Source organism: Cottoperca gobio, chromosome 14 (genome assembly GCF_900634415.1).
Source record: "Cottoperca gobio chromosome 14, fCotGob3.1, whole genome shotgun sequence".
NCBI classification, from domain to species: Eukaryota; Metazoa; Chordata; class Actinopteri; order Perciformes; family Bovichtidae; genus Cottoperca; species Cottoperca gobio.
Genome location: NC_041368.1, coordinates 4,667,887 through 4,688,503, shown reverse-complemented (window position 1 = coordinate 4,688,503; position 20,617 = coordinate 4,667,887). Strand labels below are relative to the sequence as shown.

The 20,617-nt window shown below is 41.2% G+C and overlaps 1 protein-coding gene across 1 annotated transcript in view; it reads right to left on the bottom strand.

The window, feature by feature from the left end:
• The window catches only part of cxadr (CXADR Ig-like cell adhesion molecule), a 39,781-nt gene that overhangs the window by 11,497 nt on the left and 7,667 nt on the right, over nt 1-20,617 (bottom strand). Inside the window, exons 2-3 of the mRNA XM_029448775.1 lie at nt 4,598-4,767; nt 25-229 (exon numbers count right to left, since the gene is read on the bottom strand). Of these exons, the coding sequence (XP_029304635.1) occupies nt 25-229; nt 4,598-4,767 (375 nt within the window). The remainder of the gene's footprint in view (nt 1-24; nt 230-4,597; nt 4,768-20,617) is intronic.

Genomic DNA, 20,617 nt, shown 5'->3' with positions numbered 1-20,617 from the left:
TGTCGAGTGGTTTGTTCCACTCACCCATGACGATCAGCAGCATCTTCCTGCTGCGGATACCGGGAGCCTTCTTCACTTTACACTGGTAGGTGCCCGAGTCCGACGACTTCAGCCCCGTCAGGTTGATGGAGGCGTCGCCGTTCTTGGGGTCGGCTGAGTTGAAGTGGACTCGACCCTTCATTTGGGGATAGTAGTCCTCGTAGGCACGGTCACCGGAGTACAGGATCACCTGGGTGAGGAAAGAGAGTTTGGGTTAAGAACTTAAAAGTACTTATTGATGTACTGCTGTATCTGTACTTTTCCATTTATGTAAATAGATTCTAGAAAACAAAGGCCTTGAAATGACAGTGCTGTGCTTTCTAAAACATTGAAGAGAAAAAGCCCCCTTCTCTTTTATCTCTGCAGTGCCCTTGAGCCTGTGCTGTGCTGCCCTTTCTGTGCTTAACAATAATTAAGGAGGAACAAACAAAGTAACCACTGTGGAGCCAAATCAACACCTGATGTGTCAACAAACAGGAGTAACCCCCACTTATGTAGCCCCCCCCCATCCCACCCACAGTCTGGGTCTTGAAAACAGCAAGGAAATGCCTAGAAATAAAGGCCAGGTGGAGCCAATAAGAAACCTAGCTAGTAGCTGGGGTGATGGAGGAAGGGAAAAACACAAGAAGAACAAGGAGGGTAAAAGAAAAGCAAACAACAATGAAAAGAGTTCTCATTCTCTTTCATAGACACTGGCATATTCTTCCACATTTCCATGGAGACAGTCATCAACAGGCTTTTCTGTGCCACGATCAATGCCAGGCATACACAGCAGCAATACCCCTGGGTAGAGAGGAGCCGAAAAGAAAAACTAAACATGGCAGGAGGAGAGGGAGAATAATGAACCCATCAGAGGAGGCAGAACACTTAAAGGAAGCACGAGAGGAGCAAAACATAAAGGAAACAGAGTCAGGGATGTTCTGGTGTGATTACAGCAAGTTGCCTCTCTGCTTCATTCTGGAAGCCTCGTCCCTGTAGCTTGACGGCAGGAATGCTCGCAATGGCCACCATGTTCATCTTGTACATATTAGCCATGTAAACAGGTAATGCAGTTAAAATTCCACCTGGCTCTCCGGAGAGGGAAGCCTATCCTTCTAACTTCACTGGGGGATCAGAACATCAGCAGTAATAACAGCAATATGCGAGATGAGACCACGGAGGAGAGGAAATTAAATTGCCCCGAGCTCAGCCAGACAAGTAGTCTCACTTGAGCGCAACCACTTCACAGGCACACAGATGGGAGTGCTTACACACATGCACACCTCTAGCAAAATAAATCTGAACTGCACAATAACCTTGAGAATCATGATCCAATGAAAAAAAAATATCCCATAAAGTGCCTGGGGAATGAAAATGAAAAGGGCAAATGACTAGACAAGCTGGCGGGGGCTGGAGAGGACAGAAGAGCACCACTGTCTGTGTGCTGCGTTTCATAACAGGTAGGACATCCAATGATACAATCGCCACCTGGCACAGCCATTCTCAGTGGACGGATCATGCTGCAAAGGTAACAGGCTTAGTTTCATCAGACACATGTAAAGATGAGGTCATAGTCATGTGACGCTGTTGCTCACGCAGAAAAGAGGAAGGAGGTGCAGATCATTTGAGAGGCAAAGCAGAGAGCAGATACCTGTGTACTCTAAACAACCTGCAAAGCTTGGGCAGCATCGTGTCTATGTGCTTCCACAGAGGCTTTTAGCTCAGTTAACTTGAGGTGCTGCTGCCCCATGCTTTCACAGGAACAGCTCCGCTCCAAACTGCTTCACAAGGTTATAGCAGAATTACTACCTGAAAATGGATCAAGTGTCCTTCAACACTGAGGCTTTACAGAATGTAACTAAATGTGGCCATTAGCATTCACAATCATCACTGATATACAAACAAACAATACAATGTTCTCCAAACTGTGTCATGGCTTTACGTCCAAATCCTCTGATACTTTGTCAACATGCACAAATTCCTGTCGCAGTAAGTTCAGCAAACAAAAGGCTCTGCTGCTGCGCTCAAGGACAAAAGGAGACCGTTTGTATGACAGGGGATAAAGCTGTATATCGAAGGTTTTTTTTTTGAGCAAATTCCTCTCCTATTCACACTATTCAGATTGAGTTCTCATAATTGTTTTCCTCATTGTTGTGGTGGTGAGCACTCAGGGCACACCCTCCTTTCAGCTAATCTGTAGCCAGGCACTGAGAGCCAAATGCTAATGACTGTTACTGTAGGCATGCCTGGCATCTCTCATTCAAGCCCAACAAAGCAACAAACATTAGTTACGCTTCACCACCCAGACCCTGATGATATGTGGGATAAGTCAGATGAAGGAGGCCATCATTGCCCACTGGATACTGGATTTAATAGATAATGCTGTGGCAAAGATAACTGGAATATATGCTTCATGAATATGGACACAGTTCTTATAGCAAGGGCTAGTTGCACAGGGACATGCCACACAACACAGGGCTTCAAGTTCCCAGTTATATGACCCTGTGGACTGATCCTGTTGACAAGTTCTCCACTTTAAAGTTTGATCAGATAGTGACTGTTCCTTTAAGAGCAGCCTGGATCATGCCATGTGAGCAAAGGTTCACCATGGTCTCTGAACATCTGGGAGCCTCTGGCTATAAAGTGTAGCCTTTATTCTCATCTCCTTGAACTGACCTAGTAGCTTTGGTCCTCACAGATCAGGCTAATCCCATTTAACACTGTCACATATACTAAAGCAGCCCCTTGGAATTAATATGCCATTAATTACAAATAATTTACATTGAGCATGACTTCATATCGTATATATATATATATATATATAGCGAGAAAAATCTGATAGGTCAAGGAGAAAAAACACGTTCAGAGAGAGATGCCTGGCCTGTTTAAATCCTACAAAGGTTGGCAACATTGATGGGTGTGCAGATAAGACCTCAGCAAAATGAAAATAAACTGTGGAACCAGATGCAATTGGGAAACATTTGATATATTTCTACAGCTGCATTCACATGAAGAGGCCCAAATGAGGAAACACCCACACTGGATTCCCAGCTCCCTGTAGCATTTTTTGAGAGACTGAAAAAATATAAAATAAATATAAAAGCACTGAAATCAATCTGTTTGACTTCACCTGCATAGCCACTACTAGTTAATGATTCAGAGTAAAACAAAAGCAGGTCAAAACAAATAGATGGGGTAATTGGTGTCTCTATTAATGGCTTGAGAGCACAAGCAGAGGTCTACTTTGGTCTGTCAGCGGACAGTGAGGACAGTGGGTGGATGACAGAGACAGAGAAACCTAATGATGAGCCCTGTGACCTATTTCCAACAGTCGGGCCAAAAAAAAAACTAAAGCCACAGGAAGCAGGGGGAAAAAAGAGAGTGGAGGAGAGGGATGAGAAGGCTTTTTGACAGGTGGGAGGTGGGGGAGCCACAGGAGAGGATCACACCACTGGAACAATCTGTAGCAAGAATCCGTCTCTATGGCTGTGTAAGCCCGGCGGGCATGTGGAGATCCTACAGAGTTGTGTAGCCCTCCCTCTCCATGGCTGAGGGCCATGCTGGAACGGAAAGACACTGCCTGGGATAAAGAGAGCTCCCATTGCTCCCACTACGTGTCTGTGAGAACACTGCAGACAACAAATGCTCAATAGAAGTGCATCTGGCTCAAGTTACATTTGTCTTGTATACTGTATACTTCCTATGTTACATTGCAACACCGAGCATAGAGCCTGTATTGCATTTCACACCAAACCACACCAATAGCAGAACAGGTTAGTGAAAAACAACACACGCTGCAGATAAATGAGGGACTTTTAAAGTCTTTAAAGCTTTGTTTTTGATGTGCTGTTGAGGAGTGTGTGAAAGAAGTTCTAAAGCTGCATACACAACACCGCGTTGGATAAGATCCCATCAGCTACCTTGCAAAAGGTAAGAACAAAGCATAACATGACTGTGCTAAATAAAAGTTGATCAGAGAACAGGTTACTGCCAACCGTATATTAGGAATGGCTTGATACCACTTTTAAATGTCCGATACCAATCTAATACAGTTTGCACTGCTCTAAAACAACCAAGCTGTCAAACATTTGTGTGGATGTACTTTGCTTAACATAGCCATCTAAAAAAACATAATGCTCAAACTGAGAAACAATATTCTACTCCCCTAAAGGAAACAACTTATACAATACTGCTGCTTCTTTTTATTTATACCTTTTCACACAGTTCTTTTAGCAACATTTGGGATTGGTCAGCACCATTAAAACAATCAAAATGAAATTTAAAGAGCAACGTTGCGCAAAAGTTTAAATCTGAGTGTTTAGTATAACAAAGGAATTCCAATTCCAATGTGAAATACTGGATGTAACACTCCAAGCTTATACCTCAATGACAGAAGTTAGGAGATAGTTCGGAGTTAGTATGGGGTTATACTTTTTTTCACCCCTGATATAAGATAGTGATTTTGGCCGGTATTGGATCGATACTGACACGGAGTATTGGATCGGCGTATCCCTAACTTTTGTATGCCATCTTTAATAAAACTGTATTTTTATTGTTTGTGGGGAACATCTACACGTACCATTTTGTCCTCTTTCTGGTTGTCAGAGGACAACAAGCTCCATTCAATATCCAGCGGTCCAGAATCTTCAGGGCCCAGACGGAACTGGCAATCCAGCTTCACACTCTGACCGCTGGCCTTCTCTATGGATGTCGGTTCAGTTGATGTAAACTCCAGACCAGAGGCCACACCTGTGCAGACACACACAAAGAGATGAAATTAATGCACTGCAACATGCATAATAATAAAAACAACTGGAATTTCAAGCCAGTACAACAGAGTTTCTGCAGTGTTTATCAAATTAAGACCTTTTTAAAAATCACATTGAATGCAACTCTGCAAGGAACAGTCTGCAATTATAAATAAAACATTTTATAGCTAACATCCCGACCTACAGCAGGCAATTTGTTTGTGGACTATCGTTTTAAAGCCTTGAGTTTGTCACCATCTTGGTTTTTGGAACCAGAAGTGACACGAGAGTACAACCGAACACTGAAAAAGACATTTTAAGGAGACCGAAATGTTACAATTAACTTGCATGAACTGAAAACACACCGTGAAACATCCAAACCAGACAACGTCGTGTGGTAGTGATAATTTTCTCACAGACTTCTATACAAACAGACTTCTTTTGTAACCAGTGGAGTCGCCACTGAGGCCAGCTGAGCGAAAGCACTGTAGTAATGGGTAGCAGCAGTGAGCTTCAGAAAAGAGAGAAAGACCTGTGATAAGACACTCCACCAGACCACACAATCACTCCTGGTGAATGACGAGGTTCATTTTTAACATTGTGCAAAATTAGTGACACAAGACCACAAATTGTAAATTGTTATGCAATCGGTTTGTTTTTTGGTAATGGAAAGTTATATTGCTTGCATCTAATTGAACTGAATTGATGATATGATTGTTAGTAGTGACTTGCTTTACAGAGATCATTTTGAGTCAGCAGTCAAATGTTTTGAATCTGGGGATTCTCACTCATGAAATAAATATGGCTACATCTCATCTGAGAAGTAACTCTTAAAAAATGCATAATGCAAATCAAACGGTGGAAAAAAAGACACTAATAAATGAGAACACCGCTTAGCTTAAGGAAGGGTGATAATAATAAAAAAAAAAAAAAAATGTAGCCCATCACCAAACTGGAGCAGACTCTTAAGCATTTATTCTTAGAACGAATAAACATAATTTCCTGGTGACATCAACTGGGTTAAGATTCTCCATTCAGTAAGAGATTTAAGCCGCAGAAAGGAACACAGTCCATAGAGAATGGAGTTGTCACATACTGCCTCGACTCATTAAAATCCTTCTGACAGCCTGCCACCTTCCAGTCAGCGAGCGGGGGAGAACAGCTTTAAAAAAAATGATAAATAAAAAATGAAATCAACACAATATGTTGCCGCTAAAAAAGCGTGTGTGTAACGAATACTTATCACGTCCTACAAATGACACCAAACATGTGTAACTGAAAATTTCTGCTGATAATAAAATGAGAATTATCACGCCATCTTAAACATAGCTTTTTCTTAGATACATCTGCATCTCATTACAGTGCTTTCATAGTGATTGACAGAAGGCTCAATGATTATTGGTGAAATTGAATCCAAACCTGGCAACCGTAAAACACTTTGTTAGCCTCTTTTCTCTTCCTGGAAAGGTTTCTTTTGTGATTACAAGGTTTCCATAAAAGACAAGCAAATGAGAGAACATGCATTTACACAACCACAAAGGGATCTAAGAGCATTTGGCCTATTATGCTGTAGCACAGATCATTTGTAGTAAGGCTATAATAAATCTTTAAACTCTGTATGAGCTACATAGGGTCTTCCAATCCACCTGATTGCTCTTAATCAAATCTACAAACAGTATGAGCAAGGTCAAGGTGACAAGTATGCAACTCCTCAACAAAGAGGATGTTGCCAGCTGAAGTTTCTAGACCGTGGCCCTCAGGGTAAGGAGAGTGTGAGCTACAGGTTGAGGTCCCTGCTGCATCTCATGTCCATCAGCTCCGTTTCAGCCTCAAACCTCACTTCCCTCTGGGCTCTGTCAGACAACTGTATGAAAATACACCACAGAGGCTTGGGCACATACACAGAGTGACAGTCTCAGTCACACCCACTATTGTTGAAGCCTGTAAGCACTTGATATGGTTGCAAAGCACACGCATAGTTTTATTCCCCAACGTTGGTGTTGCAGCTGGTTGTTTCAGCCCACAGCTTTTGACAGACACCCTTGATGGGAGTGATCCATCGCCTTCAGCAGAAGCAAGAGAAAACAGGGAGTGATATAAAGAGAACTGAGATACGTGTCTATCACTGTCAAAGCGGATACACAGCTTGGCATCTACATGATGGAAAGCTGTGTCAATTCATCAAGCACTTAAAGAAGACAGGGCATTTCTCAAAGTTGCTTTAAAAAAGGGGAGAAAATTGCATTCTGTGAGAAAAATAAAGTACTCAGCTGGAACAGAGAGACTAGTTTCTCTGACGGGCAATAAGGGACACGGTCTAATGTAGCTGTTAAATCAATGACGGACCTCTGAGGCCTTAGACAGCATTTGTTTAAATTACAGTTCAGCCAGAGGTCTTTTTCATTCAGCAACACATACATAGGAAAAAGCGCCATTTCAGGATATCATCCCTTCCACTGGCAAACAGATTATAAGCCTGCCAGTGTAGTGGCTCAGGTGACAGCAATGCCAAGGCAAAGGAAAATAAACACCATGAGTGTAACCTAAAGGTTAATTCCACATTCAATCAAAAGACAGGAATCTATAAACCCGTTTAATCTATCTACTGCACGTATAGGGGGGGAACTGTGGAAAATGCAAATGAGATAATAAGTTAGTTTATTTAAAGTCACAGCAAATCTCAAATTACAGCAAGGCAGGCAGACGTTCAAGGAAATAAAATCCTATTTATACTGAGCAATGGAGTCCAACATAAAACACACATTTTCTGATAAAGTTTGAACACTTTTGGTTGCTTCCAAGAAGATTTAGTTTTTTTGTCCTTGCTTTTTTCACTTCCATGTGGGTGGGGCTCAGTTGGAAAATAGTAATGTCACGTATTTCTGTTCCGTCTGATGATAATTGTGTAGTTGTGTTCTTATGTTTCCAGCACCGTCAATGAAATATGATCAAACCGCCCCCATACAGTCCTGATGAGGCAGATTAGCTGTTTTTGAAGTGTAAAACTCTTCATAAATCAAAGCTAAGCACGTTTTTTTAAATAAACTTTGATTGTTGCTCATTTATTTATTCAATGTTATAGAACAATATTTCAGATTTGTTAAACATAAAATCATCAATAAAGTATTTTAGTAATATCAATAACAAGACATGTCCCAGCCCTTAAATTATGTATGACAATCATCCTTAGCAATAAAGGAATTTGTCAGAAAAAAAAGGGGCACTTTACACTTTGTGTGTACAAGCACCCAGATGGCATCCTTTCAATGAAATACAAATCACTATAATGGAGAAACAAGCTCAGTAAAAAAAAATATCAATGTAATCATTTTAATAAAAAGTCAATAAAATGGGGCCTGTAAACAGGCCAGGAAGAAGAGAAATGAGTCCTGATAAAAAAGATCATGTGACCATGTAAGCCCAGTCAAATCAGTGGCTGCCATTTAAAGCAACAATGTCACATTAGAAAAATAACCCAAAACGTAACTTTGGCAGAGCATTGTGTGTTCATGTAGCACCCCATTCCTCATAGTAAAAAGATGATTTAGAAATTGGTTTTCAGGGCATTTAATAAGATCACAAATGATCATGACCAATTAAAAAATAATAGCCCTTATCAAGACCAACCTGGATATGGCAATTTAGAGGAGTGATTGAGGATTCCAACATAACTGGCTGGAAAAGTATCCCCTGCCTCTGCCCCTAGCTTCTTATAGTGGAATAACACAAATAACCCTGCAACCTGTAAAAGTCAGCTCACAGTGTTAATCAGTAACTATTAGCTGCTTTCAACACATAATGTAGATACTGCGTGTGAACCCTGGAGCATGTGACTCAGAGCAGCAATGCTCTTACTGACCTCAAAGTTTCTGCTACGGTGAGAAAGCACTCCATATAATTATTGGCTTATATAGGGTGACTGTCAGTCTTTATTTAGAGTAATGGCACCAGAGCTAAAGTAAACTGGCCTTCTTTCTCCAAGGTTTTATAATAGGCTGATAAGAGAGTCCATCATTACAGTCCAAGGAAAACAATGAAAAATAGACTGTTGGTAAACGCAGTCAAGCATGTAAAGCAGACACACACAACTTCCCTGAGCTCAGTGTCTACTGTTGTAGTAAGAATGTGTCCTAGTGTGTGTGTCTGTGTATATGTGTGTGTGTGTCTACATCGTAGGGGAACCGAGCAGTGGGGGAGGACACGCTAGCTAATTAAAAAGTCTGTCTTAATAACTATTCATGGCTGCCTGTGTCTCTGCGAGTGTCTCTTTCCCTCCAGTCTCCACCACACTGTCTGACACAGCACATCCCAGCGTGGTTACTGGGAGACCGGGAATGAAAAAGAGGAATTTAGGGTGTCACCCAATAACCCCCACTGCCATTCCCTCACTCACCCCCCCAACCTCTCCATCCCTCCCTGCCTGTCCTCCTCTTCTCCTACACACCCATGATTGTGAAGTGCCAGTCCCCTAGGCCTCCAATTCTCTCCGGTCCTGCTGATTGTAACCCCAACACCCACCCCTCCACCTTTGTCAGCATACAATGGGGAGCGAATCCTGTCTCCTGGCAACCAATCCCTCTGAGAAGGTTGCTGTGGCGCTTAAGAGACGATATGAGAGAGAGGGAGAAAGAGGGTAAGTCGGTGGACACGCAAGGCATGTGTGAGTTATGAAAAGGGAAGTTAACGTTACTTTGCCATTAAAAAGCATTTGTGGAAGTCAACAATCTCCAGCTCAAACCTGTCATGGTGAGGAATCTTTATAAACATCCACAGGAACATTGTAAACACGGGCATGGTTTCGCTAGAAACTATTTTGCTGATTACAATGAGGAGAAGATAATAAATGATGACGAGGAATTTGTGGCTTGTTTTACGTCATTGTTAACTGAATAATACCTTTAAATGTGTAGTAAGACAAATGGAGCATTACAGAAACCTCACTTTGGGTGCTGACGACTTGGGATGGACATTTGTCATCATTACATTTTAAACTTTAGCAGTTATGTGACGTACCACAACAATGGCAGCAAGGGAAGTGCACATTGTAAATCATCAACTAAAAAGGCAACATAAAGTATATTTGCCTGTATTTACTTAATATAATACATATCATATAGTAAAACCTGTTCTGCATGTAAATTGATGCCAGATTATGTAGTCATGTTTTCAAGTATAAAAGTGCCATAAAATATATACTGCCGTCCGTTACCTCATGTGTCGCTTTGCTTCTCGTTTATTATCAAGGGAGCAGCACTGAGTCCAATTGTGTGTACACTTGCCAAAGAAACATCAGTTTGTCCATGTTTTTTGTTTCCGTTGTGCACCTGGAACAGTTGGAGGTTCACGCTTCAATTGGGAAATTCCGACCTCTGACTTTGACTGGAGCACGACATAATATACGAAGATAATTGGGAGGTTAAAAAAAATCCAAGATATCGGCTGATGGTAATTTCTTCTAAAATAAAAACAAACAATTTAGATATGGATCCTTTTTTTGTTTATAAGAATTGTGACCAATATGCATATTTAACAGTTGAAACTTGTCAGTGCTCTCTGGAGTATGTAAAGATGACACGGTTACTAAATTACATCAAATCTAGGTTGGCATTTCTGTGCTAAAATTTCTTGTTACTTATCATCCAACATGTACCACATATACCACTATATCTGCAATAAGCTAATATCTGCTTGTCCTATTCATCGGTCTACTGTAGCTCCAGTCTGCAGCCAGGAAAGCTTAGTTTCTCGGGGACATGTCGTTGGGTACTACATACGCAAATAGGTCTTCTAGGCAGACATGATAAGTGTTAGGAGCATCTTCAGCAGACATTAAACCCTGAAACCAGGAGACACTTTAACAAGCTAACCTCTACTGATCCTTGGGCTACCCAGCTAAAGACCCTCGGAGCTTTGACAGGGGCCACAGAGGGACATAAGCCTCTATCTCCTCCACCCTTTGACCTTATAGAGCATCCTTGGGAGTAAAGTCTGAAAAGCAAAGTCTTACCATGGGGAGATAAAGGCAGCAGCTGTTTTAGGCTCACAACAGCAACAACCGCAACAAGAAAAAGCATGGCTCGGTGAAAGAGGTGAATAATGTTGCGCTGGGATTTACTTCCGTTTACCTTCTTAAAGGCCCTGTCACACATATCCGTATGGCAGAAACGTATGCCGGCACATACGAAGTATCGGCAATACGTTGATATAAATTAAGGGTAAGTTGTGATCGTTCGAAGGACGCAGACGATACACCGAACACACCAGACATACGGCCCCGTCACACAGTTCAGTATGGCAGAAACATGCCGGCGTATATGAAGATTTGCTCAAAATGTGTGAGAGTCCAACAAATACATCCAACTTTTCCACAGCGGTGTTGTAGCTGACGTATGCATAACAAATTATTATACGTATGTCTAACCTATTGATAGCGTATCACTTTATTTAAAACTTATCAGAGCGTCTGGCCAACGGAGCTGGAAAAGTGCCATCTGGTTCACACGTTGGGTACGCCAGAAAATTTTGAACATGCTCAAAATATTTTCAGACTCAGCGTTCAACAACGTACCCCAGCATGCTCTTAACGAATACTACTTATACCATACCTTATATCAACGTACACCTGCGTATTGCCGATATTTTGTATACTCCATATTTTTGTATACATTATGCATTTGTTGGGTATTCGTCTGATACATTTTGTATAAGTAAGTGATACTCTATCAATAGGTTAGACATGCGTATCTGTATACGTTCACTTCTCCGATCCAATGAAAAGTTGGACGTATTTGGACTCTGACAAATTGTGAGCTATTTTTCGTATGCGTTTCCACCACACGGCTATGTGTGACAGGGCCTTTAAGGTCTGCCTCATGCAGTTACACTAGCATCTGGTCTGATGTTAGCCTCAGTGGCAGTGAAAGCATTGCAGTCAAAAAAAGTAGTGTGTGTGTTAAAGACAGATCTAAAATTTAAGATATGAAAGAACAAATTAACATCTTTATCTCATAAACACTGCAAGTGGAAATATTTTCAATATAGCACAAAAAACACACAAATAGTAAACAATCTTGAAAACAAAGTATTATTTTCAAGTAAAATCATCTCACTCATAACAAACTTTTGAAAAGTGTGGCACATTCCCTGGATGGACATGATGGTGGGATGAATATTAGCGATTCATTCTAGTAAAATTGCAGTCTGGGGGGGCTCTTGAATTAACTAATTAAACAGCGGAGGCGCTCTCCCCATCACATCACAGTCAAGCCAATCCCCTGTGACCACGCCAAAGAACATAAATTATTTCGGGAACAGCAGAGGATAACTTAATAACTTGCTTGCTGCTCAAAAAGAAGGTTCGCCCCAGTGCCCTCACTGGAACTATTCAATTTGAAGCAATGTGGGTGCCCTGAGAGCGAGTTTGGCCGTGGTTTATTTCGTGTTGCAGAGGGCTGGGACTCTTGAACCATACCGATTGTGCTGTAATGCAGCCTGAAACTCCACTTGCCACACAGAGCTGCCATCAATTCCCAGTGCAGATGACCTAAAGGCTGTTTTGACATAATTGAACATTAAATGATGAAGGGGAGACGAATGACAGGCACTTTACTCGACTGCCTGAGCATTTGACAGCTTTTCGACAAGCCTATGGGGGGTATTTGTTAACACGCTGCTGCTGAATGTCCACAGCAACCAATTATTAAGAAGAGGGATATTTTTACATCATATTTCATGTACATTCAAATTAGATTTGTAATCCCACCATCAGGTTGGTAAAAACAGATGTCTCAATTGAGCAAATAAAGGAACTACAGGAAGGAAGGAGGTAGAGAGGAAATACAAATTCACAATGGCTGGTTCCGGTTAATGAGAAAGGTAGAGTCTTCATCACAGAGACTCTCAAGTCATGGCTTTGGGATTTGTACTCATTATTTATAGAATGCAGTAGAATTTACAAGGTGCAGGACATTGCATTCAAGCAGAAGCTGCTTGTCTAACCTCTCTGCCACCATGAATTGTTTTAAAGCTAGACACAAACCACTAAAAGCAGCACTAGCCAAACATGCATCCCTTCCCCCATCCCTGTGAGGAGGCAAATTTATCTAAGAACCCTGAAGAGTCAGATAAGACCCCCCAGTGTGTCTCTCACACACACACACACACACACACACACACACACACACACACACACACACACACACACACACACACACACACACACACACACACACACACACACACACACACACACACACACACACACACACACACACACACACACACACACACACACACACACACACACACACACACACACACACACACACACTTTGTTTATTGAGATGGTGACAATATGGGCTGGCTGTGCCGTAAAGCTGAAGACCAAGAAGCAGCACACAGATAGCCCACTGATAACACCCTCATGGAAAACAGCCGCAAGTGTGCCAATAGAGTCATGTGAGGAGGAAATTAAAACAGAAAAGACACAAAGGAGATGTGAAGGTGCTGAATATGAGGAGTTTCAGAGATGCATTGGTGTGCATCGTTTATAAAAATGCCTGTCTGTAGATGTGACACTGAGAAGATACAAACATGGAACAGCTGGAGTGTTTTCTTCAGTCAGAGATGCCAGAGGAGTAATTACAAAATCATGTCCTCCTCACTTTGCAGGGGGGAAACAAAACAATTCCCTGCAAGCAATTAGTGAAAATGTGAAAACCGTTTGCGTGACTTGAGAAATGGTGCAAAACTGAAAAATGCCTCACAAACACACATTTGTGTCTTTGTTGCTACTTAATCCTCATTACAGGAGGAGAAGTGTGGTGGATCAGGTAGAGGTTTTAAATCAATCATCAGCCGGTGTTTAGTGGAGAAAGCATATGCCAAAGAGGGGAGAGACAGCAGTCAGGCATTTGTTGGCCCATTATCATCCCTGCTACAACTGCCATCAACATTATATTATTGCATCCAAATATGCTTAACTATCACACTTTAATCTGACTTTTCCACAGAATACCCCGGCTCCACTCACAAAAAGTTTTTATTCACATAATCTGCACAGAGGATCAAAGACACGCCGCAATCACATGTTGCTGATGTGATGAAATACATTTATGAATGAAAATGAATGAGTTCTGGGTAAGGCTGTTGAAAGAAATACTCTTTATCACAGGCATGCATTTGTGTTCCAAGCTTCCAGCAGTTCACTGTTAAACAAAAAAATGAAAGCCAAATGTCTCAGTGGGGTGTAGTCATGGGGTGTCTCTCTCTCCTGACACAGGAGTTTCTCCTCACTAAGGGGGAGGCAGCCATGCCAAGCCCCACATCCCCCAAAACAAATAAAAAGCCTGATACAGAGCAGGCCCCTGCCGGTGCCCCAGCCCCAGCCTTTGTCCGGGCCCCAAGGCACAATGCCAACTGTGATCAGGAGGCAGCATCGCTGATCACACACTGAGACACAAGTGCAGCAGAGTGCAGCTACTTCATTTAGACTGATGATTGACTCTCAGAGTGGTTTTAACTGTGGGATAGGACGTTTTGGAGAGTCATTTCAAATAATATACTGTAGGTTTTAGAGAACATACAAATGCACATTTGCAATGCAGAAGATGAGCAAAATATGCGAGTATACAGAAGCAAACAAAGGTTTCTCACGACTGTGCTTAATTACCTCAGAGAGATGAACACATAAGAAGTCAGCTTAAAGCAGTAGAGCGTGAATATCGTACTAGACCGTTCTCCTTGAAACACAGGGCAGAATTAGGGATTAGAAGTTCTTTCTGGAGCTCCTAACAAGCATGGTGCTCAACATCATTAGTGAAAACTCAGAAACTCCTTAGGACTGGAAATAATTTCACATTTCTGGAATTTCCAGAGCTCAGCAATTTCATGTGTTCTGTCTGAGGTGGTCTGAATGTTTCATTGCACCATGTTCAGTGAAATAGAGACCATGAGAATGAACAGGGCAGGTTTAGTAAGTTTTGCCTTTCACAGCGATAAGAAATTACTTCCTCATACCATCTGAAACAAATCACTGACACTAACAACTCTGGCATCTTGGTTCAGTCAACTGAGGACTTCTTTTAACTCAAGTTTATATATATATTTTTTTAAAGTGCTGAAGAGGCTAATCTAGTCACATATACACAACATGTATGTAAAGTAAACACCTATGGAGAGGTAAAGAATCTCATGGCTCACTGCCAAACAACTAAAAGGTTTCAGGTGAGGGGCCAGAGTGCAGATAGAGGAAAGTATAAAAGTATCAAGAATTCAAACACAAATGACTCCCAATGAATTCCTGGGTTACTCCCTTATTCCATTAGAGCGCAGCATATTTTAAAAGTCTAACCACTATTTGAAGTAACTTCGAACGGATTTGCCAAGATCTACAATACCTTAGAAAAGATGAAAAACAAACCATGAGAAAGTAACTTCTTCCAGCTAACATACATTCTCTTAAATCTGAGTTTTCTGAAGTACGTTTGTTACTGCTGATTTTCTCATGCTTTGTGTATGGCTCAGCCTGCCAACTCCTGCAGATTAAGATATTACCTCTGCCTATGGTGGACAAAGTAACCTATTTTCCGTGTAGTGCAGACACATGTGTTGCTGTCAGCTAGATTGGCTGGGAGGCAGTCAATGAGTCTGCCTTGCTCACGCCGTTTTCTCTAGGCTCTAGTCTAAAATAAGGTTCCCTGCCTGAAGGTGGTCTTCTGGACATTGGTAGAAAATACACAGTCCTATATGCGTTTTATGCCCAGAGTGTACCGTCGAAAGCTTTCAGTGAAAAGATATCCGATAGCGGCTGAAAGCTCCCGAGGACAAAAATGTCGTACGGACAAAGTACTTTGTAATAACTGCTAAAACATCAATTCCTTTTCAAATGCATTTATAACATCCCTTCTCTAAACCCGCTCATCCTGACCAAAGCACTCCCGTCCGGGCAGAATGAGGTCTTTGTGAAAGTGTAACAACACAGACAGTCCCTTCCTGTCCTCTGTGTGGGGGAGACACTACAGCAGGACATCAAGATAAGACTGCTGTTAAAAGATAACAAGATGGATAATCCTTTTTCTTTCCTCTTTTTCTCTCTGCACAGGCAGTGAAAAAGGCCTGATGTTTCAAGGCTGAAGTCTCTTCTTCACTCAGAGGTTCTTGAAGGCAGGTGTAGTGAATGCACCCGAGTGTTGAGCCCTGAAGGAAGCTGCAGGCGAAGACTGTCATTTGTTGTTACAGCTTAACCGAGACTGCTGGGTTTATTCATGCCTCCAGCTTGCACTCACAGCCTAGACATGAGGAGAAGGCTCAAAACAGCAACTCTAGTCTGCATACCACGTTAAATGACAAGATGTGTTGGGGAATGTTTGCACTAGTTTAGCTATCCTACAGAGGAAATCCTACAATTTTAGTCATGACATAGTATGATGTATCCATGTTGTGTTCTTTAACTGTTTAACTGCATGAGATGAGGCTCGCCAGACTCCTACAGAATAGCTGGATAATAGAAATAAATTCAGTAAGCCCATTAAAGATGCAGAGCTCAGATTCAAAGGGGATTCAAGATGTTGTTATTTTGACTCCGATAGTCTGCATAGACTAATTAGACCCATCTCAACACTCAAGCATCTGTAAAAAACTAAACTAAAAAAGCCTTAGAGAGCTGATCACTGCAAACTGGACACAAACTCTTTGAGAAAACATAAAGCACATTGTACAGACGTATATGTTACTCCCACATTAAATTGGACTCCAGAGCATGAAATTGCTTCAGAAATCGAGCAGCAGCCATGCTATTTTATAGTAAACTGCAGTGAAAATACTAGGGAGGTAATGAGGAGCCCAACATCCCAAGTTAAAAGCAATTTTACATACAACATCTATTTCTAAAGACTAAGACAACAAGAAACAAATTACCAGGACTTTGTGTCAACAAAGATTGCCATTATTTATAACAACTGAGAATATTCAAAAGAGTCACCATATACTTGGAAATGGAATGGAAATGCTATATTTCAGGACAAACGAAGAAAATCAAGTTTAACCTTCGTCGTCAGTGCTCCATCAGTAAAAAGGTAAAATGCTCCATTAATTAGTGGCTAAGAGGAGGAATGCTTATGATTATTACTGTCCAACTACTTCATATTCTACGTCTGAAACCATACTATAAATATTTTGTTTAATTTAACATATTTGGCAAAATATTTATTATTTAAATGGCACTTACAAATACTCCAACACCTTAAAAAGATTCAGAAAGGTTGTCTGGCTGTTGAGTGTTTAATAGATGCAGTAAAGTGCTTTTGCCTGAAACCTGCTGTACAAGCCAACTCCCTGCTGGCTCTAATGACATCTAAAAAGGTCTGACCCTTGAGTAGTCTGGAAAAGCAGCCAAATACTGCTTAAAAGGGCAGTGTGGACCATGCTGACAAGTACATAATCTCTGTGAAAGTGACTGAGACACAGCACAATGAAGACTGTTCACCTTATGTGGCTTGTACAACAGATTCCCTGTTGCAAATGTTGACACAAATGACAGAGGATCCTACAGTATGTGTGCTGAGGTGATGTTTAGGGCTTGTATTGACAGCAGTTCAACATTTCTTGTCCAACTTGATAAACCCATCCCAAAGGGTCTTACACTAATATATGCTTACTTAGATCCAGGTCAAGGGCATCCAGCTAATTTCCCCCACACTATTTCACAGCAGAGGGATTATCAGGGACTTTTCATGTCCAAACAAAATTCATATATCTTTTTGACAAGGTCTTTTAAGCTCTTGGGATGTTACAGTACTACCCAACACATGAATGGCTGATTAATAAGAGTTAAGAGGGAAGAGACTTTTTAGTTGACTAAAATGCCAGGTTAAATTGTAGGCAGGCACAGTCTCTTTTTATATATCCACAGGTCATTCATCTACAACTCTAGCTGTAGAGTTACGTTACAGCTGTAGCTGCAGCTGATAAATCATCCCTTACTCTCATCAGATAGATGTCCTGCCACAGAATGATTAAATGCAGAGCTGGTGTTTACCTCAGTGAAGAGAGTTGGGTGCTGTGGGTGCCAGTGTGACTGGAGGTTTACGCTTCTCCTTCCAATTATCAGCCTTCAGAGAAAGACAGCCAGCCACACTGCTCTGTGTGTGCCCATGAATTATACATGGCTTCCATTAAGACACTTAACAGCTGGTTCCTCTGGAACTTACCAGCAGTAACTGCAGCCTGTCTGCCCCTGTGTGCCTGCTTATTAAAACAGCAGCACTTGTGATTAAGGTTGTGCAGTAATGTACGTTCTGACCATCATAAACCAGACCGAGCTATTTCCAGTTCAGTCTCATCTCTCTGGAGGATGACTGGGCCAGCTGCCGATTCCCTCACATGGCAGAGAGATGCACTACAGTAATTAAGTGTCTGTTGTGGCTTGCAGACCTTGCTGTGGTTCAAGCGCTTTACTATACCCAACTGTAGCAAATGTCCCAGCCATCATACTTATAGATCCAACAACAACCGAGGAGTAATAACTTCAGGAAAATACCATTTTAATGAACTAGTGCAGTGCCTGTTCAAACCATGTCTGTTCTGAAAGGACTGACTGCTTGGCGTGTGGTATTGCTGCTTGCAGGTGTCTCGAGAATCAATCATGCAAACAACTTCACACTTGGCACAGTAGGCAACTGCCTGGGGCCCCCAACTTAAAAGGGCCCCAAACGGCTAGATTTATTATGATGTGTAGATATGACAAATGTTGACTTATGTTACTATTCTAACTCAATGTACCCCAAAATAACTTACAAAAAGCTCCCAAAGCACTTAAAACGTACTCTGTAAAAGTTGAGTAGGCCCTACTTTTTTAATGCCCATGCGAGAAAGTAATTATTTAGATTTCCAATATGTGGTCAGTTTATCCAAACAACGGCTGTTTGGGAAAATTGCTGCAGCATTACTGGAGATGCGAGAGCCACTGACGGATGCCTTGAAACGGCGGCCCAGCTGTCAGTCATGAGAGTTTTTGAGCAAGGCTTAAAGCTATTAATGTCACTTTTATTAAGTTGTAAAATGTTTCAGGCGAGAAAGCAACCATTTAGATCCAATATGTGGTCAGTTTATCCAAATAACGCCTGTTTGGAAATGTCTTAGCACATTTTCAGGAGATGTGACGTAGTCGCTGGTGGGGGTGCCTTGAAACAGGCCCGGCCATCGGTCATGGGAGTTTTGAACTTGTCCGGTCCCCAAATTCAACACTGCACGTCCTTTGGTCCCCAGCAACACACCCGCCAAATGTCGAGTAGATGGACAAACAGTTTTGTGAGAAATGCAAAGGATATACTACAAACCCACGGACAGAGATTCCCTGCTTTACAGTCAGGTGTTAAGAGAGAGGAGGTGGCAGACAGCCACAATCTTTTTGGACACCTGGATGTAAAACCATAGTAAGTCAATGGGATTCATCTGAATGTAGTGAACACCTGTTTAAATGTATACTACAATATACATTTGCACTCCACATTCCAAATTCAACTGTCCTAACTTGTCTTAACATACAAGTAACACACTGGCTTGTTTGAAAATAAGAACACTGACTTACCACTCTTATTATAAATCAATTATTTAATTATGAGACTTCAAAGAAACATTCTCATCTAAATGTTCATTCTTACTATTTTAACATTTTCAAGTTACCTAAATATTGGGTAGGGTATATTTTTCCCCCATTCTCTTTACGGCAATGACCCATGGGGAAAGCTTTCATCTAATCTAATCTCATGTAAAGCTCCTTCATGAAAAACGTGTTTCCTTGCATTCATATTTCCAAAGGAGATTAGAGACATTTTGAAAATATTCTACAGCTTGTACATATAGTAGCTATCCTTTCTTTACATCGTCCTACACCTGCAAACATATCCATTGCATCTTATAATATCCAACACTGAAATGGTGAGCTTCGCTTGATGCCATATAAAGAATGCACAGATGTTGTAACAGATATGCAGTTGCATAGTCTGTCTGGGTTAACATTAAAACATACATTTTATATTTGAGCCCCTTATAGATTCAGTTAAGCATCAGCGTGATTATGAGGCAAAAAATGTTAGAAGAAATGGGATTTTCTAGGTCTAATTCTGTGTCGCTTTGTATCAATACTAACAAGATCCGGCCAGTATCATAACATTTTACAACAAAATCATTTTAATACAATTCCAAAATCTATAATACAATTAATAATACCCCTGTAAAATTGTTAAGACTAGGGTTTTGTGCATTGCAACAGGCATTTTTCATAACAAATCCCTTATTTTCTATGGACAGGAGTTATTAGCATAACTATATAATTTGACATGATGATTAAACATCAGACCAAGACAGAAAAAGACTGATTTGAATATCAACACCACAGGGAGCAAAATAGAGTGGGACTGAATCAAGAAAGAGGCTTTCTACACTTGTTTGCCTTTTTCACCATACTCCATTCGACAATGTGTAATGTTTTTCAATGAGATATGGTGCTAAAAATGGCTCCTTCAACAGCTGCTTTACCCCTCCTCCTCCCAAAATTCACCCCACCTTCTGCTTAGGACCCTTATTTTCTCAGCCATAATATTCTTCTAAGATTAGACACACAATTAACTCTAATGTTCTTAGCGGCGAGAGAGGGGGCTTACAGCTAGAAGACAAGATATAATCTTCTTCCCATGAGTAAGACAATGCCTGGACATTATCTGATAATGTGACATGCACATACAATGTACAATGCTTATCTCCAAAATGATGCATCAATTGGAAGTCAGAAGTGGCAACTAAAGATTTTCTGTCAGAATAAATTGTCAGATCTGTTTTCCCTCCTTAGCCTT